Genomic DNA, 17,606 nt, shown 5'->3' with positions numbered 1-17,606 from the left:
TTCCACAAAGGAGAGACCAGGTTTTGGTGTTGGGGATAGGGAAAGTTCTGCTTGGGTTGTAGGGGGTTGGATCAAAAGTCCTATTATTTATTGGCCTATTTCTTGGGAGGTGCTGTGAGGAAGTTCAAAGCCGTGTGGGTGAAGGGCTTTGACAGCCCCAGAGAGGAAAAGAGTGGGATTACAGGCAGAGAGAATTTTTCTTCTTAAAAGAAAATCTTGGTAGTACTGTTTGTAAACCCTCTGGTAATTTTCCTCCACAGTCTCTAAGGAGTGGGTAGGAGTGATAACAGCACTGTCCTCTCCATTTTGCAGATGGGTAAACGAGACAAAGCACCTACTTCTTACCCCAGGTCTACTGAGGAGTGTCTTCCTTAGCAGAATATAAACTTTCTGAGGCCAGGGATGTCACCTTCTCTGCTCCCTGGTGCCTAGAACATCACCCAGCTCGCAGGAGGTGGCCCTTGAATGTTTACTGAGTGAGGGAATGGACGCGGTGACCCATGGAACAGAGCGGGCGGGATACCTCAACTTCCTCCAGCCCCTCCTGAAAAGTCAGGCCTATGTGGTCGTGTGTGCTTTCCCACCCGTCTCCAGCCTGGGCCTGAGGTCACCTGTGTTTCCTTGGAGCATTCGGTTGTGTGTGGTTTGTTTGCTCACACTCCCGCTGGCGCTGATCTCTGCGCCCTCCGTGGGCCCGTGTACACCGACCCTGGTGTGCGTCACTCATGCTTGTCTGCACTCTGACAGCAAGCATCACATGCCCCCAAACTTTGCAGAAAACAGGAAGCCCTGTCAGTTAGGGGACAGCCCAGTGATTCATCAGGGAATGACAGTCCAGCTGTTCTCCCCCATCCTCTCTGTACTTGGGTCACTGTCCAGGACAGCTTCACCCGCCCCCTTCATCCCCTTCCCCGGCCAGCCTGGGGGAGCAGAGAGATCTTGGACTTTGCCTTATCACCTCTGGAGGCAGCATGGCCAGACTCTGTTTGGGCCAAGTTTTTATTTATCTTGCCTGGCTTTTTGGGGTGGGGAGGCCAAGGAATGTGGTGTGTTGTAATATTTGGAAGAGGGGGGTGGAGAAACGGGAGCCAGGTCTCCTGCCTGCTCATCCTTCTCACCCCTGTGCCTTTGGAGGCTCCCAGCTCTCCTTGGCTCCCCAGTTCCCTCACCAATCCCATCTCAATAAATCCCATTGTCTCCTTCTAACTCCCTGGGCCTGGACCCATTTTCCTGGCCATGCCTCCAGCCTTGGCTCCAATTGTGGCTTCCAGTTGTTCGAAGCAGCTGTGGTGGCCTCCTCCAAAAGTGGCTGTGGATCGGCACCAGATGAAACCCGAGGGGTTATTTATAGCAGGGTGGCCCTGGGGCCTGGAGCAGGGCCGAGGGCCTGGGGAGGTTCAGCAGCTCCTCATCAAGGAGCAGAGGAGTGGAGATGGATGGAGTGTTGGGTTTCTGCATTCCTCTGGGTGGGTAGTTTTGGCACGGCCTGGTTTGAGACTTGAAAACCAAACACTACCCCTCCTTGCCTTCCCCTTTCTCCACCCGCCCCTGGCCTGACTCATGCAAACCCAAGTACTTGGGGCCAGAGGCGCTGTGGATACGGAGAAACTTTCCGCCCCGACAGCCTCACTTGGCTGTTTCTTCCGGCTGCTGCCACTGCTGATGTGGTCCAGAGCTGGGAGGCTGCTCAAGCAAGAGGGGCCTGGGGGGCAGCCTTCTCCCCGGTGGCTGAATGGAGAGTCTTTCTCTTGGCAGGGCTGCCCTCACTGTGGGCTCAGCCAGCAGCCAGGCCTCAAAGCCCACCCACTCCACCTAGGCCCTTGTCTCCTCAGAGTCTTGGCAGTCAAGCCAGAAGTTGGAGTGTGAATCCTGCTTGGTTGTTAGCTTCCCAGGGACTTGGGGTGAGTCCCCCCATGCCTCAGTTTCTCCCCTCCTTGGCATATTGTGGTCCCATCTCCCCCAAGAGGTGGCTGCAACTTGGTGGCTTGGAAAGGCTGGTTTCTGGGGGCACAGGAGTGTCGGGAAGGTGCTGATAGGGTCAGGGCACTCGGACTGGACCCAGGAATCTAGGAATTGGGGGTCCCAATGCATCTTGTGAGAGGCTGTAGGATGTGGCTTCTGGTGGTAGAGGTGATGCAGGGTTTTGGTTTTCTATAGAGGTGAATGTTTGGTTGTATCTTTAGGTAACCTTTTAATTGTACTTGATATAATAATGATAACCACAGCTGTTGTTTATTGAATGCTGACTGTAGGTCAGGCATTGGGGAAATGCCTTATCTGCATAATTCCTCTTATCCTCACAACAGCCCTGAGACTTGCCCCATTATACACCTGACATTACAGGGGCTCAGGGTTTGAGTAACCCATAGGGCTGCCCAGTAGGATGCTGGGATTCAAACTCTGGAGTTGGTGTGCCTCTTTGTGCTTCCATCACGATGCCATCCTGCTGTCCTGGGATGTTTTTGGCACAGAGGGGCCTGGGACTCCAAATGGGGTCAGTTGGCCTAATTGAGTACAAGTTGTCAACCCTGGAAATGGGAGTTGGTGAGGGGAGGGTAACAGACAATGGGTGGTTGGTCCTTTGGTGCGTGGCCCACTGCCCTAGCATACGCTCCATGCCTGGGTTCACACACTGTGTGTCTGGCCGTTCTCTCCTTGAAGCTTATGATTGCCGATCTCGAGGCTGCAGCTTTAAAGGAGAGGCGTGTGGTTGGAGACAGAGCTGTGCAGAGGTGGTCATCACGCTCGGCTTTTTCTCTCCTGGTGGCAGTTATATTTGCACTTGGGGTACTGTTCCAGTGGTCCTGTGAGTCAAGGTTGATGTGCTTCCATCCGTTCGCTGTTTATTGAGTGTGTTCTCAGTGCAGATGGCACCTACCCTAGTGGGGGCTCGTTTGCCGGCATTTGGGAAGGACACAGGCACTCACTACTCATGTGGATGTGACATGGTTTTGGACTTTGGGTTGCTGTGTTGCTGGGGTGTTCGAGTGCCAGGGCTATGATGTTGCTAGAGAAAGGAGAACATCTGTTTCTTGCCACAACCTGGAATGCTCTGTGGACGGCTCTCTGTGGCTGTCCCCATCCCACCTCCCTCCTCCATAATTCTGCTTCCCTTCTCTCTCTTCCCAGGGCTCCACCAGAGTAGCTCCAAGTGTCCAGCCCCACTCCCAGCCCATCAGGTATGCCTGCCTGCAGGGGGGAGGGAGAGCAAGGGGGTCATTATGGGGGGTCCCTTAAAGTCATGCCTCTGGGTCTCCTAAAGCCACTGGGAGGGAGGATCTGAACCCTAAAGCCAGGGAGAGAAGGTGCTGGGTAGCCATCACTTGAAAATGTTCTGCTCTGAGTTCTACATCTAACCTGGATTCTTTTTACTTGCACCATCTCATTTAGTCCTTACAACAACCCCTGCAAGGTAAGTATTTGAATTCCCTTTGGCAGGTGAGGATACTGAGTTTCAGGGAGGTGAGGTGACTTGATAAAGGTCACTAACCTGGATTTGAATTCAGGACTGGTTAGCATCAAAGCCTGGGCTAGATCCCACTCCTCTTTGGCAGACGGGTTTCTGAAGTTGGAGGGTCACTTATAAAAGGCCAGTTCTCTATGTGACTGGTAGGGAGTGGGGGGGTGAGGGATGGACAGAGGACCCCAAGAGTCTGTTTTTTCCAGTTCTCTTCTCTCTCTGCCTCCCGTGTCCAGGTTCTCTGGCCCCCTCCCTCTCTGCCCCACCGGGATCGTGAGAACGGCGGCCCTCTCTGGCCATAGGGAGATGGCGCTCCAGCCAGAGGGGGCTGCAGTGTGGCTGAAGCCCCTGGGAATTTGTGTTCAGCCCTGGGCCTCCCTGCCAGCCGCCCCACAGACTGGCGGCGGCTCTTTAGAGGACCCTCTGCTTCCCCTACAGCTGAGAACAGGCCAGTGGGTGGAAGCAGAGTACGGTGCTGGTGCCGAGTTGTCCAGGGGGTGGAGCTGTTCTGCCTTCTCAGGCTCCTGGGCTGCGGACGGGCAGCTCCCCCATGTCTGACTCATGCCTCTCGCCACCCTGCCTGTCGTCCCCTCTCGCTCCCCGTCCTGTGCTGAGGGAGAGGCTGGAAAGACGAGGAACTTGGCTTGCAAGGTTTTTGGACACTCTGGTCTCTTCCTTGGAGCTGGGACAAAGAGGGGTTTTGGAGGGTGGCTGCTCCGAGCTCCCCGAGACTCTCTGCCCTCAGTTACACGCCCTCGGGGTATGTGTGTGTTTGTGGGAGGGAAGGAGCTGCTTGTCCCAGGCTGGTCGCCCTGTCAGAGCTGTCCTTGGGCAGGCAGTGGCCTGAGGTGGGAGCTCCATCCCAATGGCTGAGATGAGCTGACCAGGGGGACAAGGAGTGGCTAGGGCTCAGAGGTCAAATTCCAGCTGGGCTCCTCCCCAGGCTGCTCAGCCTCCCATCTCTCCCACCACAGAGGAGAAGGACTCCATCCCCGGCTCCCCCAGCTCCAGGCCCCTCTATGCAGCTGGGTTTGGATTTCATGCTGAGGGAGCTGTGGGTTCTGCCACGGTGCCTCCTGTCCTGGGGCTTGTACCCCTCAGTGCCAGAGAGGTGCCCCCTGTTCCCCACCTTTAAATACCTGCCGGTGTTCCCCTGGCTGCCCCTCTAGGCTCAGCATCACCCTGCTGTAGAGTCAAAGCTAATCACTGTGAAATGTGAGTGTTGCCTACCTTGGAGAGAGGGGAAGTGAGACCCTGGGAGGTTTGGGCTAAGGAGGTGTGGGGTGGGGAGGTAAGTGGTGCTTCCGGAAGCTGCAGGTGAGCTTTAGAATGGAGCTCCAGAGTCCTGAGGCCCATTTCCTCTGCCTGTCAGCTCCTCAGTGTGTGGGTGCTCTGTCTACCTCCCCTGGCAGAGACAGAAGCTGGGGGAGATGTTAAGTTGTGAGCTCCTGCCCCCACCCCAGCAGCCAGGGGCTCCCCACTTCTCTGAGGAGCACAGATAGCCTTGGGGTGTCCAGGGGCTCCCTGTCACCACAGCAGCAAAGCCTCAGCACCTTCATATCTCCTGGGCTTTAGAGATCAGGGATGTCACAGCCTCTAAGAAGCTGCTCTGGCAGGTGGTGGGAGCCGTGGAGGTGGGGAGAGAGCCAGAGAACAGAGGGCAGGAGGCAGCCTGCCTCAGGGGAGGGCTGGAATGTGCTCTGTGGTCTGGCTTACCTGGAACTCAGGTGAACATGTCACCTGAGTTGCCCCTTTCTCCCCCGAGAGGCCTCCTCGCCCACTCCATAGCTTGAGAGCGAGGGAGAGGCAGGGGAAGGCTCAACTCCAGGATGCTCGAGAGCACCCAGCTCGGTTTTGCCTTCAACTTCCGAAACAGTCCTGGGATCCTCCGGGAGGCCTCTGCCTGACCAGGAGGCCGTGGTGTGTCTGGGAACAGAGCTGGACTCCTGGGTTCCTGGCCAGTTCTAGCCCTGGCATTCGGCTCTGGAATCACAGGCTCCAGAAAGCAGTACCAAAAGAATTGGTGGGAACCTTGAACTGGTGTGATTGCTGCTTCTGAGATGGGCTGAATCCTCACCAGCCGCCTGGCCTTGCTGGCTTTTCTGGTCTTGGCTCTGGCGCAGGGAGCAGCCGGCCTCCCTGGGTTGGCTATGGGGTTGTGCATGATGTGTAAAGGTGCAGACACCCAGGGCTCACTCTAGGGCTGGGGTACTGAATTCTGATCTGGACCTCCCCCTCTGCCCATTTTCTCCCCAGAAACATGAGTGTGAGCCGGACCACGGAGGACAGCTGTGAGCTGGACCTGGTATACGTCACGGAGAGGATCATTGCTGTATGCTTCCCCAGCACAGCCAATGAGGACAACTTCCGGAGCAACCTCCGCGAGGTGGCCCAGATGCTCAAGTCCAAACATGGCGGCAACTACCTGGTGAGGGGCGGGGCCTTGAGCCCACGTGTCTGGTGCTTCTCTGCCCTTTCATCTTCACTGCTGGTGTCTCTGCCCACCTGCCCCTGTCCCAGCCTCCCTCTTTCCGTTGTTAACCTGCCCTTCACCCTGGGCACCTCTTGTGACTTGAGTCTTCACTCACTCCCCAGCCCACCCGCATTATGCAGAGTGTGTTTGCAGCTGGAATGCAGCCGCAGGACCCCAAGTCCTGTGTGTGAGTGGCTGTCGACCAGGAGAAGAGAATGATAACAAAACTCATGGGGTTGTGTGCTACCTCTGAGCTTGGCCGTGTGCTCTAAGCGCATTCCGCATATTTAACCTTCACTCCAGCCCTAGAAAGCAGGTACTTGCTAGAGCACAGAGAGGTGGGGTTGTTTGCTGAAGGTCACATGGTCAGGAAGTGGCAGAGCTGGCATAATGCCTGTCAGTGCCTCTGAGAAGTCTTAGGGCAGAGTCGTGGCAACATTTGGCTTAACAGGGCCTTGCGTTGCTGGCCCCTGGCTAAGCTCCTGGCCCAGAGGAATCACCTAACAAACTTGGGGGAGGGTGGCTGGCGGTGGCCTCCTTCCACCTCGGCCAGGCTGGCCAGAGGGATTGGACCTATCCTTGGCTCCAGGGGAGAGCTCCCATCATTTTAAGGGATGTGCGTATTGGTGGGATCTGTGGATCAGATCTGTGAAACTTTGAGGGCTCGTCCCCAGGGTATTGGATTAGAGCTGGATGTAGAAGGCTGCATTCATTTCCCAGGGCTGTTGAAACAAATTGCCACCAACTTGATGGCTTAAAATAATGGGAATTTATTCTCTCACAGTTCTGGAGACTAGAAATCTGAAATCAAGGTGACCGCAGGGCTGTGCTCTCTCCATGGCTTTTAGGGAGAATCCTTTGCCTCTTCCTAGCTTCTGGTGGCTCTCAGCCACCCTCGGTGCTCCTTGGCTTGGAGCCGCATCGCTGCATTCTCTGCTTCTGTCATCACGTGGCCTTCTCCACTGTGTCTCTCTTTGTGTCCTCTCCTCTTCTTAGAAGGCCTACTCATTAGAGTTAGGGCTCTAATATTTCATCTTGAGATCCTTAACTAATTGCTTGTCCACAGACCATATTTCAAATAAGGCCGCATTCTGAGTTTCCAAGTGGACTTGAATTTTGGGGGATACTCTTCAACCCATTACAAGGACCCATCTGTCAGTAGTGTTGGGGCATTGTTAAGAGCTTGGTTTTAAATATCAGAAAGTCCTGGGTTCCAATTCTGGCTCACTTTTACTGACTCTACGATCTCGGGCACTTAACTTCACTGATCCCTGGGTTCCCCATGTGTGTGGTGGGTCTAAGAACACTACCTCCCTCTCATGGTGGTTGTGAGCATTAAGGCAGCTGTTAGACATAAAGCCCTGAGAACAGGACTGGCATGTGGGAAACACTCGCTGAACAGTGCCCATTGGTAATTAAGTCAAGCATGTTCCTGTACGGAGTGTGAGGGTAGATTAGAAGCCAGCTACGATCCCTTTCTGATTTCAGGAGTCCAGGAACCTGGGGGGCCTCTGCTATGCCTGCCTTCCTCTGTGCTGCCATTCCAGGCTATGCTGTCCTCAGTCTCAAGTCTTGCTTTTCCCTCCTTTTTATCCAGGACACAACTTTGAGATTCCAAGGCAGTGGGGGGTGGGGGGTGGGGTGCTCATCAGGACCTCCTGCTATGGGTAGAGTTGGGTAGAACTGGGTGGGGGTGCGAGTTCTGCACAGCCCTTCAGAGGTAGGGACAGGAGTACAGAGATTGGGGGGTTCCCATGGGGGTGAGGGTGTGGGGGTTTCCGTGGGGGTGTGCACAGGTGTCATAGGGACTCTGATGGAAGACGGGCGCCAAGTAGCCAAGAGGGTCCCCACAGGATGGTTTGTACCCTGTGGTGGAGAATGTCCAACCACAGAGCAGTTGCATGTTGTGTGGGGTAAGGTTCTAAAGCCAACATGTGCAATGGAAATCAGGGATGGTCAAAATACCATGTAACCGCAGATGCCCATTCAGTGTGTGAGATGCCCTCCTTGGGGTGGCATGTGGGACCTGAGGCGGTGCCACCCCTTCTCATCTTCAGTTCAGGATGTCCACTCACTCTGGGGAATGGCTGACTGTCTATTTCGCTCTCCTTTTTTTCCCTGAGAACCAATAGTTGAGTTCTTGTAAATCAGTGTGTGTCTGATAGTGGGGGAAGGAGAGGGGGAGGGAGAGAGATGGATAGAGATGAGATAGAGAGAGATAGAAAGAGGGAGAGAGAGATTGAGAGAGAAGAGGCCCGGGAGGCCCAGGTCCCGCCTGTGGCTGGCCGCGGTGCAGGGCCCTGGCTGTGAGAGGGCAGCAGGCTCTGCCCATCAGTGGAGAGGGCTCTGGGGAGGAAGTTGGAGATGACACCACAGTCCCCGCTGTGAGCCAGTGGCTTTCCTTGCCACCTTCTCCATCTCCACCTCTCCTCCTCATGATCTCCTCCTTTTTCTCCTTCTAGCTTTTCAACCTCTCTGAGCGGAGACCTGACATCACGAAGCTCCACACCAAGGTGAGCGGATGAGCCCACCTGGGAGAGAGGGAGAGCAGACCTGCTCCCTGTCTCCATGATTTCCTCTGCGGGGGACACATTGGAATCGGGGTGGGGGGGCAGGTTGAAAAGTCTATTTAAAGTTAAAATGCCATCCTATATTTGGAAAATGGAATATAAATGTATTTATTTATTTTCATAATACAAATTACAGAAAGTAAAGCTTGGTACAGTGATTCTGTGCCCAGGCTGGTGCCTTCCTCCCACCCCCCAGGGAGAGCACATAAAAGCTCTGATGTGAGGTGGGGGTCATGAGATTTTTAGTTTCATTTAAAAGTATCTTAGATTTAAAATGGTTGGGAGTTTCTTCTTTAGATACTCCTGCTGCCAGTTTTTCCTTTGTTGGCTCAGTGGGTTGTGTGTGGGGCTTTGCCATGGACATTTGCTCAAAGGCCCTGGACTGTGGGCCTCGTTGCTGTGTGACCCTGGGCAGGAGACAGACTTCTCTGGGCCTCACTTCGAGCCTCTGAAAATGGACTGGCTGAATTAGAAGGGCTCTAGGGCCCTTCCAAGCAGTTCTTTTCTGTGAGTTTAGATCTACCTTTCTGTCCCCTTCAGGCTTCCTTGGCTGGCCTGGAAATTTCTCATTGGCTGTAAAATAAAAAATGTTTTTTCCTGGGCCTGGAAAAGACCCGCAGGCACCCAGGAGTCCTTTGCCTTTCCCTCTTTTGCCCTTAGCCAACCAAGCTCAGGGCTGTCTGTGGAAGGAGACCTCGAGGGCAATGCCAGGGTCCCTCAGCATTTTGTCAGAATCATCAGAAGGGGCCTTGGGGTCATCAGCTTCAAGCTTTTGTTTTACTCACATATGAGGAAACTGAGGCTCATAGAGGAGGACATGACTTCCTTGAGGCCCTGCAGTGACTTAGTGACAGAGCCGACTAGGGGCCCAGCGTCTGTGGTCCTGGGATGTGCCCTTTGCCTGCTACCCCCCGCCACCCAGCTGGCCTGATGGGTAGGGCGGGAGCCACGGCCTGGCTGCCGGTGGCCGCTGTTCCAGCAAATGCTGCCTGTGCTGCTCCCGCTGCCCTGGTTGGCTCTCCAGGGCCTCCACTCTCTTCTCACTCGTGGCTTGGACCAAAGGTACTGGAATTTGGCTGGCCCGACCTACACACCCCAGCCCTGGAGAAGATCTGCAGTGTCTGCAAGGCCGTGGACACTTGGCTCAATGCTGACCCCCACAACGTGGTCGTTCTGCACAACAAGGTCAGAGCAGGGGGTGTGGGGTGTGTGTGCCTGAGTGTGTTCTTGGAAGAGTGTGTCTACCTGCAGGACTCTTTGGGTTGCATGACATGCATGTCTGTGTGTGTATTCTCTTTTCTAGGGGATGATAGATTCTGTCCTAGGGGGGAACACTAGGAACGGGGGTCCATTTGTGACTCCCTCAAAAGCAGTGAATGGTGTTTCTTCTATTTGAGCCTCAGCCCCTCTTCCCACCCTTGCCCCTACCTTTCTCCTTTGACTGTCCCTTAGAACCACACCCCTCTCCAGCCTCTGCCCTGTTTCTGTCAAGGATTCTGTGTGGGTGCTTGGGCAGTAGCATCAGCCTTGGAAATAAAGGGTCTGTGCTTTGGGCTATTTCAGGGAAACCGAGGCAGGATAGGTGTGGTCATTGCGGCTTACATGCACTACAGCAACATTTCTGCCAGGTAAGAGGGACCCTGAGCCTCCCCATCCTCTGAACGTTGACAGCAGGAGCCCCTGCCCCAGGGGCCTCTTCCTTCCCTGGGGTTGGAGGATGAGGAAGAGGGAACGAGAGCAATGAGGAATGGGGTGGAGGGTAAGAAGAGGAGAAGGTGTCTGCTCAGCTCGGAGGCAGAGAGGCCTGGGGCAGAAGGCAGAAGGAAGGAGGGTCCCTCCTGGGGCCCCGGGGGAGGCAGCCTTGCAAGCAGGGCCATCCCGGATACCCCATCAGACCAGCTTTCTGGGGCCACTTTTCCTTGCCAGATTGCTTTCTGCTTCCCTGGGTGAGCAAGGAGAGAGTCAGAAAGAAATGTGGGGCCAGATCTGGGGCCAGCAGAACCATCTCGAGGTTGTTTCATCCATCTCTCCGCCTGTGGCCAGCAGGGCCCGCTTTCCACGTAGATATTTTGGAGTAAGATTAGGAAACAACCAGTGGATGAATCCCACTCTGATTCCATTGTGCTGAGAGGCAGAGGGATTCATTCATTTGTTTACCCATTCAATGCTTCTTGGGCATCCACTGTGCCAGGCAGTGTGCTGGGGGTGCAGCAGAGGGCAAAGCCAGGCTGACCACATGGGCATTCAGTGAGTAAATGAACAAAATGTAAGACCAGATGACAAGTACCATGAGTGAGTAAGGCAGTGGGAAGGGGTGGTGTGGTCAGAGGCCTCTTGAGGAGGGGTCATTTGAGTAGAGACCTGAGTTAAGAGTGGGGGTGGGGAGACTGGGTTTATAAAGTTTGGGCCTTCCAGGTGGTGGGAGGAGGCAGTACAGGGGCCTGAGGTGGGAATGCAAGGGGTTCTCTGTCTGGGGTGAGAGGAAGAGCCTCGGGGATGAAGCTGGGTAGTGGGAGGGGTCTTCAGGGCCAGACCCAGCGCCTATAGGCCTTCATGAGGACCTGCGAGTCAATAAGAGCCATTGGAGAGTCCAGAACAGGGCAGCCTGTGATCTGTCTTTTAAAATGATCTCTCTGAGCACTCTGTGGGGGTTGCAGTTAGGACAGTAGTTTTCTGACTAAGAAACCCAACCCAGCCTAACCTTAGCTTAATGTGAACACGTTCTGTGTGCCTTCCATGTGCCCCCATGTGCCAAGCTCTTTATAGATGTTATTGCACTCAGTCACCATAACAACCTTTGAGGAAAGTGTGGTTAGCATGCTCATTTGACAAGAGAGAAAAATGAAGATCACAGAGATTAAGTAACATGCCCCCAACACATGGCTAATAAGAGGTAGACTTGTCCAGCTCCAAAGCCTGTGTGCTGGATGCTGCACTTCACTGGATGGAGAGATGCTGGAGCACCCTTTTCCTGAAAGCTTCTCTGCACCACAAGATGGCACCGGGAATGGTTGGAGGGCTCTGCAGACCTGGGCAGCAGGGGTGGGGGCCAAAGGGCCCTTGGATGTGGGGGTCGTCTCCTCTGACTGCCTTTCTCTCTCTCAGTGCGGACCAGGCGCTGGACCGGTTTGCTATGAAGCGCTTCTACGAGGATAAGATTGTTCCCATTGGCCAGCCGTCCCAGAGAAGGTGGGTCTCTGCATGCGTGTGCATGCTTGCCATACATGGGAACTGGACACAAGTACCCTCGGGGGTACAAAGTCATGCTGAGGTGGAGATGTACCAAGCACACGTGTTCAGATGCCAGCTCATGGGCATCTGGAGGGGTGTGCACTCAGGAATGTGGGTGAGCCCGTGGGCCAGCCTGGGTGGGCAGGTGGACTGTCATGGCAGATAGCTCCTGAGGTGGGGTGGGGGGTTGTGGGAGAGGCATTGGCCTGGAGGGTAAGGAGGTGGCTATGTGAGAAGGCACATGCTAATCTTGGTCCTGGTGGCAGGACTGCCTCTGTGCTTTGAGTCATCAGAAGGCTGATGTCACAGGGATTGACAATGAGGGTCACCTTCTGTTGAGAAGGCTTTAAATTTTTTACCAGGGCTCACAACATGACCTCATTAGAGTCTCATAGTGTTCCAGGCAAGAAGCAGGGAAGGGATGGATGGATGGACGAATGGACGGACGGACGGACGGACGGACTCGTGGATTCATTTGGCATGTTTTAGGCACTCTCCTATGTTCCACACAGTGCAGGGGAACAGGACAATGTCCTTGTCCTCACTGAGCTGATATTCTATTGAGATGGACATTGAATAAGTAAACATACAAACATGACAATTTCGGATAGTGACAGGTGCGATGAAGAAAAGAGAAGAGCAATGCAGAGGGGAGCTGACGGGACAAAGATGAGGTGACTCTGATGAGGATGGGCAGGGAATACTTCTCAGAGGAGAGGAATTTGAGCCAAATCTTAATAATGATGAGTCCCCACTTGAAGATCTGGGATGTCCCTGTTTATAGACGAAAGTTCCCCCAGGGAGGAGAAGTGGCATGGCCAGGGCCCATAGTGTGTTGGTAGAGCTAGAATGTTCACGAAGGCTCCTAACTCCTGGGCTGGGGCTCTGTCCTCGGGTTGTGATGCCCACTGTCCTGAGGGCTGCTCCTGCATTCTGCTCTGTGGGGACTCATTGTTTAATGGTGTCTGATCAAGGGGACTGGGAGCCAGAGTGGTGGGGAGCCCAAGCCCAAACTGGAGAACTGGAGAATGGGACTTGGGCCCAACCCTTTTTGTGGCTGGGAGTCATGAACTGGCTGTCCCCCAGCCTATGATGTGGCAACACTGTTCTGTGCACTGTAGATGCAGTACTGAATCATCAGATGGGGTCTCATGGGGCTTACCTTCTGGGGGGAGGAGAGGGTGTGGATGATACACAAGTACGCAACAATCAAGATCATTTCAGAGAGTGATGAGTGCTTAGAAGGAAAAAAAAATACACAATGCAGGGTGATGGGATAGGGAGTGATGCGGTAGATGTGAGGGGCCAATGCAAAGTGACTGACCTTTCTGAGAAGGTGACATGGGAGGTGAGATCTGAGTGGGGAGAAGGAAGCATCCTAGTGAAGGTCAGGGTTAGAGGATCAAGGTAGAGGGGACAGCAAGTGCGAGAGCCTGGAAGCCACGAGCAACTCTATGAGCCCCTTGAAACACTACCTGGGTGAGCAGGACCCCAGAGCTGCGGGGCGCTGGAGCTTCCCAGCCTCTCCACGCTGAGGGTTTCCATCATGCGTCCCGTCACCTCCCGCCTTGCTTGGCTGGCTTGCAGTGTGCTGGCCCAGCTAGGGGCTGCCTCAGCCATTGTAGTGGAAGCCCAGGAAGGAATGAGTGAGTCCTCAAGTAACCCAGTGCCTTACAACTGGCACAAGAGAGCTAGGGGCCAGCCTCTGGGTCAGGGATCAGAAATGGGATGTCTTCATGTGCAGCAAATTCTGGTCAGCAGCTGTGGATCAATGAAAGTCTGCCTAGGGAACAAGTCTCAGGGAGGAAAGAAGTAAAGGTCAAGTGGTAGCTCCTTAGTCCCTGGTCCACCATATGTGGCTGGTGGTCACGGGTGTGGCCCTTGGCCTTGAAGGAGCGTGCTGTTACTGTGGCATAACGCAGCTTGGAGAGAGTGGGCAGAGCCATCACATCTGTGAGCTGAGCAGTGGAAGCCTGGAGGGTGGGGATCAGCATTACCTCCCAGGAACAGCATTGTTCAGGGACTCTACAGTGCTTGGAGCGTGCTTACAGAGCATGCAGTTAGTGGGTGAGTGTATTACATTATCTGTGTCTGCCTTGCAGCTCATATCTGAGCTATGGGTGGGGAATTCTGTCTGTGCCCAAACGTGAAAGTGCAATGCTTGGTTTTATTATGCTTTTGTTGCCACTTTCCCGCCTTCTGGTTGGTGTCAGTTGCAGGGAATGGCGCTGTTGGAGGAGAGGCGGGCGGGGAGAGACGGAGGGAGGGGCTCTGCCGGCAGCTTCCTCACTCATTGTCACCCCACCCCCGGACTCATTGTCCCCAAACACACAGACACATCCTGTTGGCACGATCAGGGGAGCTGATAGGAACCTCGCCATTCCGGGTTTCCGGTTTGAGTAACGGGGCTGGGGGCTGGGCAGGGGCCTGAATAGGAGCCGGTGGTGCCGATCAGATTATCTTGCTTGGGTAGTCCGAGGTGGCCCCACCCAGGCCCAGGGACAGAGGCCAAGAGCCAAGAGACAGGAGGGGAGCCTCCTCATGGTCCTGGGGTTCTGGTCCCACCCGCCTCAAGGAGTTCCTATTGGCCCCCGCCACGTCTTGGCATGCATTCTGATTGGTCTAGTTGACCCAGCTGGGCGTCCTCTGGCCAATCGGGAAAGGAGGAAGGGCCAACCAGGCAACAGCAGCGGGTTGGCCTGCAGTGCGGACAGATGTGTCAGGGCCCCAGACTTCTTTTCCTTTCCTGCTCACCCACTCCCGGCTTTGCGCCGTCTTGCTGTGTGTCTCTGGGAGGCCTATGGCCCTTCCTGGATGTGATTTTCTCCCAGTCTAGGGCTGTGAGTGGGTTAATCCTTCCATGCTTCCAACAGGATCTCTGTTAGAAGAATTGGGGCATGTTGACCCAGAGGTTGGAATACTTATCGGAAATTAGTTATCCTCAAATATCAAATGAAACAACCTATTCAGAGGGACTTCAGAGGGACATGAAAAAAAGTATAGGATTATAATTATTACTCTCTTAATTATGATTTTCAGGACTTTCATGTGACTCTGGGGTCTTTGGGAGCAGAACCGGGGCTGGTGAGCATCAGCAGCGGAGAGCTTGGGGTGGGCGTGGTGTGAGCGTGTCAAAGCTGTCTTATGGTTGACCAGCCAGCCTTGTACAGTTGTGAGCAGCTTAATGACATCTGTCAGGGATGTGTGGAAGGGACTTTGGTCCAGCCTGAGATTCTTGGGCAGGGAGTGAAGCAGGAAGGAGATACTCGTGCTGGCCACCAGGGGGTGCTAGCAAACTCCAAGTGGGATGTCTGGCGTGACCCAGCTCCAAGCCTAGGGTACCAGCTTACCCCCCTACCTGGGACTCCAGTTAGCCCAGGCACATGGGGTCTCCCAGTTCCGGGGTCTCCCAATTCCTGAGTCTCCCCAGAGAAGAAATCGCAGCCTGTCAGAACTGATGGAGACACCTTATGCCAACCCTGGTCTCCCGCCCCTCAGCCTGTTGTTATCTCTGCAACAAATTTCCCTTTACAAGCTTGAGAGATTCTTCCTGATGTCCAACCCCATCCCTTGTCCTTCCAGTTCTGGCCCATTTGTTCAGACCCTGACATCAAGGGTTAAGAGCGATGGGACGGGGGGAGTATTTAGCCCTTAGAGCACCAACCCCTGGGATTCTGGTTTTGCAAACTCCTTTTCCTTCCTCGATTGGAGCAGAGCCACACCACCTTCCCTTTTCTCCAAGAGTGCTGCCCTAGGCTGATCCCTACCCCCAAGGCCTCATGGTGGCTGGGGTCTTGGCCCTTGCTGAAGCTGTCCCTCTCCCTGCTGCAGGTATGTGCATTACTTCAGTGGGCTGCTCTCGGGTGCCATCAAAATGAACAACAAGCCCTTGTTTCTGCACCACGTGATCATGCATGGCATCCCCAACTTCGAGTCTAAAGGAGGTATCTGTCGGAGCCCTCTGGCTTCCCTTCCCCACCAACCTCCCTCCTGCTGTCTTCCATCTCCTTCTCTCAAGAGGCAGCCTTGGGTGGTAAAAAAGCATGCTGGCTCCAGGATGGTAAGGCTTGGGTCGGAGTCTTAACTGCACCACTTCCTGAGCCTTCTTTAAGCCCCCGTCTGCTCTTTGAAAAATATGGGTTTCATATTTGCAATGTATGCTGGCCTGAAATGTGGGAGGTGGCAATGTTTTGTGAACTTAAAATGCCTTACGAAGGAAAAGTTAGTATTTCTTTACCTTTCTATTTTTTCCTTCCTCTTTTTCTTTTTCCTCTTTCCCCTTCCTGCCACTCCCTCCCCCATTTCTTCCTTCCTTTCTCTGCCCACCTCCCTCTACACTCTCAGCTAACACTCGCCCCTCCCTTACAGGCTGTCGGCCCTTTCTCCGGATCTACCAGGCCATGCAACCTGTTTATACATCTGGCATCTAGTAGGTATCCATGGGAACGAGAGGCCAGGGATGTCCAAGGCCCCAGGCTGAGGACCGGGGGTGGGAGGTGAAGAGCAGGAGCCCAGCCAGAAGTCAGCATCAGTCTGGACTCTTCCTCCTGAGAGAACTGAGGGGATGGAGCAGGGGAAGGTCTCCCAGTCAGGCTGCTGGGAGAGGCGCAGCAGGGAGAAAACGCACCCTCTGCCCCCACTCTCAGTGACTCTCTCTCTCTCTCTCTCGGACCCCTCCCTCCTACAGCAACGTCCAGGGGGACAGCCAGACCAGCATCTGCATCACCATCGAGCCAGGGCTGCTTTTGAAGGGAGACATCTTGGTGAGTGTCACCGCTCTATCTTGACTCCCATCCTCATTTATTCTTCCTCCCTTCTCTCTTCCTGCCCCCTCCTGCCTCTCCAGACAGCCTGGTGGGCTGCCAGCCCTGGAATCGTGGGCTCTCAAAGCTCCTGCAAGGCCTTTCGAGTGGTCCGTTGTCCACTCCCCTGTCTCTGAGTTAGACATCCCCTCCTATGGGCTGTTCCCTTCTTCTGGAGCATCTCTAAGGCTTCCTTTTGGTGACAAGGGCTCCCTCCTGCTGCAATTTAAATCCACTCCAATTTCTCCATTCTAGCTTATATGCAGGAACTTCTTGGGAGGACTGTTTTGTCTCCTTAGGGCAAGACTGGCCTCCAGCTCTCTGCCATTCTGGAAGTGAGTGACCTCTTCCTCACTGGGTTTGGGGTGAGCCCTGTCAATGGAGCTGAGAAGAATGGTCCTCAAGACCTGGTTTCCCACCCCCAGGGCCCTGACTGGCTCTGCTCCTTTTCCCACCCAGCTCAAGTGCTACCACAAGAAGTTCCGGAGCCCAGCTCGAGACGTCATCTTCCGTGTGCAGTTCCACACATGTGCCATCCATGATCTGGGTGTTGTCTTTGGGAAGGAAGACCTCGATGATGCCTTCAAAGGTGGGCTCCTGGGGGTAGGGCCAATGCAGAGGCTCCTGTGACAGGGTGGGGAGCCCAGCTTGAGTGAATGGGGAGGGCATGGGGACTGTCTTTTCTGAGTCACATGGTCTGCCAAGTCTCAGGGTGTTTTCGTGACTATGGGAGGGAATGTTTGAGGCTGGGATGGTCTGGGGATCTGGGTTTTCAGTGAAGTGGAGATAAATATGGTCTTCACTGCCCCTGCCCCCCAAATCCCTGGGCTGTTTTATATCTTGTAGCCTTTTCCTACTACTTTCCCTGTATTTCCTTTGTCTTACTGATAAGAATGTTTTTCAGTGTTCATTGGGCATCTACTTTGTGCCAGGCTCTGTGCCAAGTGCTGGGGATTCAAAGTAAAAAAAAAATGACATGGTCTCTGACTTGGTGGAGCTCAGAAATCTCACGAGTGGGGAGGCAGACATAGCAAGAAATTCTTCTCCTGTGAGATGGAAGAGCAGTAGTG

The 17,606-nt window shown here is 54.3% G+C and overlaps 1 protein-coding gene across 9 annotated transcripts in view; it reads left to right on the top strand.

The window, feature by feature from the left end:
- The window catches only part of TNS1 (tensin 1), a 225,854-nt gene that overhangs the window by 124,176 nt on the left and 84,072 nt on the right, over positions 1–17,606 (top strand). For all 9 annotated transcript variants that reach the window (XM_037848557.1, XM_037848556.1, XM_037848560.1 and 6 more), the window contains 10 exons: positions 3,130–3,179; positions 5,717–5,888; positions 8,396–8,446; positions 9,566–9,688; positions 10,067–10,131; positions 11,609–11,692; positions 15,566–15,678; positions 16,103–16,163; positions 16,422–16,497; positions 16,996–17,125. In XM_037848557.1, the coding sequence (XP_037704485.1) occupies positions 5,721–5,888; positions 8,396–8,446; positions 9,566–9,688; positions 10,067–10,131; positions 11,609–11,692; positions 15,566–15,678; positions 16,103–16,163; positions 16,422–16,497; positions 16,996–17,125 (871 nt within the window). In that variant the 5' untranslated portion in view covers positions 3,130–3,179; positions 5,717–5,720. The remainder of the gene's footprint in view (positions 1–3,129; positions 3,180–5,716; positions 5,889–8,395; positions 8,447–9,565; positions 9,689–10,066; positions 10,132–11,608; positions 11,693–15,565; positions 15,679–16,102; positions 16,164–16,421; positions 16,498–16,995; positions 17,126–17,606) is intronic.

This window comes from Choloepus didactylus, chromosome 9, assembly GCF_015220235.1.
Source record: "Choloepus didactylus isolate mChoDid1 chromosome 9, mChoDid1.pri, whole genome shotgun sequence".
In the NCBI taxonomy this organism is placed as follows: Eukaryota; Metazoa; Chordata; class Mammalia; order Pilosa; family Megalonychidae; genus Choloepus; species Choloepus didactylus.
The sequence above is the reverse complement of the archived record's forward strand: the minus strand, read 5'-3'. Positions and strand labels throughout refer to the sequence as shown.